The sequence below is a fragment of the Lutra lutra genome, chromosome 2 (genome assembly GCF_902655055.1).
Source record: "Lutra lutra chromosome 2, mLutLut1.2, whole genome shotgun sequence".
Lineage (NCBI taxonomy): Eukaryota > Metazoa > Chordata > Mammalia > Carnivora > Mustelidae > Lutra > Lutra lutra.
The window spans coordinates 47,083,409-47,090,987 of NC_062279.1; the positions used below are offsets into that span (position 1 = coordinate 47,083,409).

The 7,579-nt window shown below is 31.2% G+C and overlaps 1 protein-coding gene across 1 annotated transcript in view; it reads left to right on the forward strand.

Annotated features, from left to right (window-relative positions):
* ADAM7 (ADAM metallopeptidase domain 7) overlaps positions 1 to 5,858 on the forward strand; it is a 61,996-nt gene extending 56,138 nt beyond the window's left edge. Inside the window, exons 17-20 of the mRNA XM_047719806.1 lie at positions 3,561 to 3,641; positions 4,649 to 4,727; positions 5,259 to 5,364; positions 5,735 to 5,858. Of these exons, the coding sequence (XP_047575762.1) occupies positions 3,561 to 3,641; positions 4,649 to 4,727; positions 5,259 to 5,364; positions 5,735 to 5,858 (390 nt within the window). The remainder of the gene's footprint in view (positions 1 to 3,560; positions 3,642 to 4,648; positions 4,728 to 5,258; positions 5,365 to 5,734) is intronic.
* The last annotated feature ends 1,721 nt before the right edge of the window (positions 5,859 to 7,579 follow it).

Sequence of the window (7,579 nt, forward strand, 5' to 3'; positions counted from 1 at the left end):
AAAGACATCCTTAAATAAAAGCTGAAGGAGTTCAACACCACTATACCTGCCTTATAAATAATGCTAAAGTTGAAAGGGAGGATGCTAAGTAACAGCATGAAACATTTGTACTATAATAGTCATTAGTAAAGGTAAATAGTCAAATTCAAAATGCTTTAATACTGTGAAGATAGTGTATAAATGTATTTTAACTCTAATATAAAAGTTAAAAGACAAGAATATTAAAAATAACTAGCTACAATAATTTGATACTGGGTACACAATATAAAGACAAGCAAAATGTGATATCAACAGCATGAAATATGGAGGGAAGAGAAGTAAAATTATGCCAATGATCAAAAAAAAAATCTCTAGTAGATACACAAAAGATAAAGAGAAAAAAACATCAAAATGTACCACTACAAAAAATTAGCAAAGAACAAAAGAAGAGAGGAGGAGAGGAAAAAAGGATCAAAGATGCTATAAAGCATTCAGAAAGCAACTAACAATGAAAACAGTAAGTTTTTAACTATAAATAATTGCATTAAATCTAGATTTATCTATTCAAAAGACACAGACTGGGTGTTGGTTTAAAAAACAACATCAACAACCAGTATCCAACAATATATGGCCTACAAAACACTCATGGTACGTTTAAGGACACAAGCTTAAAGTAAAGGATAAAAAATATTGCATGAAAATGGCAACAGAGAACAGTGTGGCCATATTTATATCAGAAAAAAAACATTTTCAATCATAACTGTCACAAGAAACAAAAATGATCACTATATGATGATAATGGGCTCAATTCATCAAGAGGATATAATAATTCTAAGTACATATGAAATGCACCTAACATTGGAGGATCTAAATATATAAAGAAAATATACACAGAAAATATAATCAGGAAGGAGAAATACAATACAATAGTATGGGACTTTAATGCCCCACTTTCAACAATGGATAAATTATCTACACATAAAGTCAAAAAGAATACAATGTGCTTGAATAACTCTATAGACCAAATGGACCTAACAGATACATACAGAATATTTCATTCAGCAATCATAGAAAACACATTTTTTTCAAGTGTACTTGGAATATTCTCTGGGATAGATCATATGTTGGCCGACAAAACAGTCTCAACATATTTAAGAAGACTGAAATAATATCAAATATTTTTTCTGACCACAGTGGTAGAAAATTAGATATCAAAACAGGAAGAACTTTGGAAAATTCACAAATATTTAGAAATTGAAAAATAGATTCCTGAAAAACAAAGGAATAAAGAAGAGATTGACAGGGCAGCCAAAAAATATCCAAGACAAAGGAAAGTGGAAACACTACATAGCAAACTTAAAAATGCAGCAAAACCAGTTCGAAGAGGGAAGTATATAACAATAAAGCCTACATTAAGAAAAAAGAAAAATTTCAAGTAAACAACATAATGTTATGCTTCAAGGAACTAGAAAAAGAAGAAGAAAACTAAGCCCAAAGTTAGGAGAAATAAGGAAAAAAAGATTTTTAGGGCAGAAATAAATGAAACAAGAAAAACAGGAAAGATTAAGGAAATTGTTTTAATTTTTAGAAGGTAAACAGAGTTGACAAACTTTTAAGTAGACTAACCAAGAAACAAAGGGGGATGATTAACAACAAAAACAAAAAGATTATAAATGACAGGAGAATTACAACTGATATCACAGAAATAAAAGGATTATAAGAGAATACTATAAATAATTATACAAGCTGAGTATTTAAAAGAAATGGATAAATTCTGAGAAGCATACAATGTACCAAGACTAAATGATGAAGAAATAGAACATCTGAACAAATAGGAAATCAGAACAATAATTAATAACTTTCCAACAAAGAAAAGCCCAGGATTGGATGTTTTGTATGTGACAAAAAAAGCAAAGGCCAAAAGGCAAAAATAAATAAGTGAGACTATATCAAAGTAAAGATTTCTTCAGCAACGGCTACAATTAAGAAAATGAAAAAGTAATCAATGGAATGTGAAAAATATTTGCAGGCCACATATCTGATAAAGGGTTCATAGATAAAAGTTAAAAGTAGTTCATACAACCAATAGCAATAAAACCCCAAATAGTCCAATTAAAAAAAAAAAATGAGCAAAGGACTTGTTTGGATATTTATACAAATGACCCACAAGTAAATGAAAAGGAGTTCAACATCATTAATATCCAAGGGAATGAAAATCAAAGCCACTATGAGGTATTACCCCACACCTTTTAGTTTGGTTGTTATCAAAAAACAACAAATAAAAAATGTTGGAGAGGATGTGGGGTACTCTTTTTTGAGTACCCTTGTGCACTGTTGGTGGGAATATAAATTGGCATAGCCATTATAGAAACTGTATGGTGGTTCTTTAAAAAATTAAAGATAGAACTACCCTATGCTCCAGGAATCTCACTTTTGGACACAGAACCTAAAGAAGTTGAAATCAGATTTTGAAGAGGTATCTGTACTTCCATGCTCATTGCACCATTATTTACAATATTTACAAGAGCCAAGATATGGGAACAATCTAAATGTCCTTTGACAGGTAAAAAGATAATGAAAATATGTAATATATAATATTATTTAGTTTTAAAAAAGAAGGAAATTATGTCAGTGGCAATAATGTGGACGAACTTGGAGGACATTTCATGCATGCTAACAAAAATAAACAAGTCACAAAAGCAAATACTGTATGATCTCACTTATATGTGGAAACTAAAAAAAAAGAAGTAAAAGTCACAAACGGAGAGTTGAATGATGGTTACCAGGTGGGGGAAATGGGGAGATGTTGGTCAACGAGTATAAACTATGTTCTCAGTAAATTCTGAGGAGCTAGTGTAGATCTTGGTGGCTATAGTTAGATACTGTAATATATACTTAAAACTTTCTAAGAGAGTAAACTTTAAGTATTCCAACCACAAAAAAGTAACTGTTTAAGGTAATGGATGTGTTCATTAGGTTGTTTCATATTTTACAATGTGTAAGTATAACAAACCATCATAATATGTACTCTAAAGTATACAATTTTTATTTGTCTATTATACCTCAATAGAGTTGGAAAAGCATTTCCTTTTATGTGCTTTTTAAAAAAAGTGGGTAAAAATAAAAAAATCAGGTAGAAATTAAATAAATGAATGAAGATAAGCCAGGTAATAATTATAAGCAACAAAAACAACAATAATTTGGTTATAAAATGTACAAAAAATAAAAAGCAAAATTTAAAACAGAGTTAATAAAGCATAAATAAGATTAATTGATACAGCAAGCATGGAACACTATCAAATCAAAATAAAACAATACAAATGATAAAAGAAATTGTACTTATGGTTATAGAATCTTTGATAGATTAATATTTGAAAAATTAGGAAGGATATAGACATTTTAATTAGGAGTTTGCATAGAACAGTATTTGAATGTATACTATATTCATTTCAAATATCCGTCAAACATATATGGAAGATTTCTTCTTCTACAAAGATTCTATATGTGGTCATTTACAGCAGAAAAAATCATGTAAATTCTAAGAGCAAGTTATTAATTCATATGGGTAACTTCATTTCCAGGTGTGCAGCAATGGTGAATGTGTGGAACTTGAAAAGGTCTACAACTCAACCAATTGCTCTTCTCAATGTGATGAAAATGCTGTAAGATTTGACTCTTTTTAAAATTAATGTCTTGACAGTTGTTTATTTACATAGGACTTCATTTCTGGGCATGGTGTTTGTGTGTGCGTGCGTGTGTGTGGTGAGTTTTAAATCAAATATATATTTGGGATCCATTTTTTCATGTATCTTCCATAAAATTGATCTAAAGACCCAAACCAGTATTACACATAGATATTGCCTATATTGTATGTATATATTTTATCATTGGACTGGTAATCTAGAAATCCAGTAACTTCTGTACCTATGAAGTTTAAACCTAATGTTTAAAGTTGGGTTTATCATGTCGCTTATAGTTAAATTATACCAATGTCAACATTAACCTAAAGCTTTTCACAAAACAACAAAAAATTATATATATATATGTACATTATATATATTTATATATACATATATATTTAAAATATATAGACATATAATATATAGAGAGAGAGAGCGAGAGAGAGTTGGAAAAGAATTTCCTTTTTCCTATCCTATATTTCCTATAGGATATATATACACACACATACACACACATAAATGCACATATAATTACATGTAATATATATACATATAAAATATATATACAAATATACATATATATTTATATGTATTTATATACATATCTCTCTCTCTTCTCAATTATATATGTGTGTGTGTGTGTGTGTATCCTCAATTAACACTGCCCAATACTATGTGTAACTCTAGCAGGGCTGTTCCTTTAATAAGATTGAGGCCTTCTAGAAAGAGAAGTCAAACCGTCTTGTTTATCTGGTTTTTAATTTGTTGGAATCATTTTCATGCCCAAAGGCCATTTTCAAAAGTGGTTGCATCTTTTAGTTTTGTTTGCTTATTTTTTATCAAAGGTTGATTCTGATATGCAGTTTAGTTAATCAGTAAAAGAATGAATGTATGTGTGAGTGCATCTGTGTGTGTGATATAAAACTAAGCAAAGTGAGGTGCAACACACACACATAATTTGATAAAATTATGACTGATTGCTCTTCCAGGTGGATGACCATGAACTTGAGTGCCAATGCGAGGAAGAACAGAAACATGTGGATTGGGGAAAAAACTTAAATGTTACCTGTGAGCATCCTATAATATAATATCTTGCATATATCAAAAGCTTAGACAGTAAGACAGCTTTCCACCTTATTTCTGAAATCTAATATGTATATGTTGTATTTCTGTGTGGATTTGCATGGTATTTTAGTTATTTCACATATTTAAATACCCAAATTTGAATTTACAACAATTACCTTTTAGAATTAATATATCTTCTTCTAGTTAAATTTGGGTTAGGTCTTCTAAGAACCCATAACACAACAAGGCCTTTTCTATAGTCAGTTAATAATAACTGACAGTCAAAACATTTCCTGCTGATTGTGGTTCTTAAACATAATGGACTCTTGGGTGGACTGTCAATAGCTAATACAGATAATAATTTCTGTAATGCCTTTGTCTTTTGCTTTACATTTTTTAAAAAAAATGGAGTTGGGAGGAATTAAAGTCCTTAAGGAAGGGAGAAGCTGGATTATAACAGCTCAGTTAATATTCCACTGTCCTAAAGTTGATGTCCTGGCTAAAACTTGTTTTTTTTTTTTTTTAATATTGCAGATATATCCATCCTGGTTGTTGTGCTTGTCCTGGTTATTATTGGTGTTGGGGTAGTTGTATTATTAATTCATCACCAAAAATGTATTAAGTTGAAGCGAATTCAGAGGTATGTATTTTCTATATGTTGTAATGGGACCATTACTGGAAAGATATAAGCTTTGTCACCACAGATGATGAAACTCTAGAGGGTAGAAGTATAAGCCTCTTACTAAGGACAAAGTAAGAGTAACAGTAAATTGAAAAATTAACATTTTTATGTTCTCATCTCCAAATGCTTATCCCAATGGGTCCCACCCAAATTTCACTGCACATTGGAATCAAAGATTTCTGAAAAGAATGCTAATTTTAGTTCCTACCTCAGATTTGTTACAGAGTGTAACCTGAGTATCAATCTTTTAGAAATCTCATAGATGATTAAATATTAACCACAGACTTATCCTATCCCTTATGTCAATATCCAATTTCCTTCTTGACAGCCCACTTAGAGATACATTGGGAGTGGAGAATAAAGGATACTTTGGTGATGAGCAGCAGACAAGAACTGAGCCAATTTTCCCTGATATTCATCCCCTTCATGTAAGCAAGTGTCATTTGCAATAGTTAATGAATTGACTTAAAAAGCAGTTGCATGTGTATTTGAAGTGGAACTAGCCCTAAGCTAAGTGACAAGAAAACAACAGTTTAACATAATTCCACACCAATGGGGCCTTCAGTCTACATGTGGGGAAAGAAAGGATGACAGGACACAAGCAAACCAAGACTCTATTTCAGAGCAGCATATATTAGTTAAACAAAATATTGATTTGTGCACTATTGGAAAAATTCACATACACAAATTTATTTTGGGACATAAAACAAGTCTATTTTTTTTTTTAAGATTTTATTTATCTATTTGAGAGACAGCACCAGCAGGGAGAAGGGGCAAAGGGAGAGGGAGAAGCAGACCCCCCACTGAGCAGGAAGCCAGATGCCAGGCTCAATTCCAGGACCCGGGGATCATGACCTGAGCTGAAAGCAGACCCTTAAATGACTGAGCCACCCAGGAACCTGGGGACATAAAACAAGTCTTAACAAATTTAAAAGAGTTGGGGTCATACAAAATATGCTCTCAAAATAAAATTTTATTAAAAATCAATAACAAGGGGCGCCTGGGTGGCTCAGTGAGTTAAGCCTCTGCCTTTGGCTCAGGTCATGATCTCAAAGATCAAGCCCCACATCCCCGGATCGGATCGGGCTCTCTGCTCAGCAGGGAGCCTGCTTCCCTTCCTCTCTCTCTGCCTGCCTATCTGCCTATTTGTGATCTCTGTCTGTCAGATGAATAAATAAAATCTTTAAAAAAAAAATCAGTAAGAAATATATTGGGAAAATCCCCAATTGAAAATTTAATAACAAATTCTAAAAACACTTGGGTCAAATAAAAACTCAAAAAGGAGAACAGAAAATACTTTAAAGGAAAAGGAAACAAAACCTACCAGAATTTGTGGGAAGTAGTGAAGTCAGTAATTAAAGGAAAGTTTATAGCACTAAATGCTTATGTTAGAAAAGAAGTAAGGTATGAGAGCAATGATATCAGTTTTCATTTTAAGAAGCCAAAAAAGAAGAAAAAAAAAGAAGAAAAATAGCAAAGCTCCATGCAAGTAGAGGACAGGAAAATAACAAGTACTGGGTACCAATGAAATTGAAAATGAAACAAAACAAAAATCACAGAAGAAAACAATAAAAGCAAAAGCTATTTTCTAGAAATTAATAGATCTTATAAACATCCAGTCAGACTGAGCAGAAGAATGTAAGTGAGTCAGCATGACTATCAGGAATCATAAAGGTGAAATCTCAGGAGAGTATATCTTATTAAATTGACAATATTTTGCATATGGAGATTAATTTGGAAAATTTTTATTTTAATATATTTGACAGTGTAATTAAATAGTAAATTTTTTGAAGGTTGCCAATCACCAAAGCTTTTTCATGAAGAAATAGATAAACTGAATAGCTCTGTATATAACAGAGAAAACTGACTTTGTAGTAAAAACCTTTCCACAAAAAAATGGTGAATTCTACAAACATATAATGATGAAATAATATTAGTTCTATATAAACTTTTCCAAAAAATGGGGGAATATGGACACTTCCCAACTCCTTTTATAAGGACAGCATTTTTCTGTTATCCACCTAGAGAAAGACATTACAACAACAACAACAAAAACTATTTGTCAATAATTCTAATAAATATAAATGCATAAATATTAAATTTTAGTCAACTGAATTTTACAATGCATAAGAATAATGCATTGTGACCAAACGAGGTTTATCCTAGGATTGTA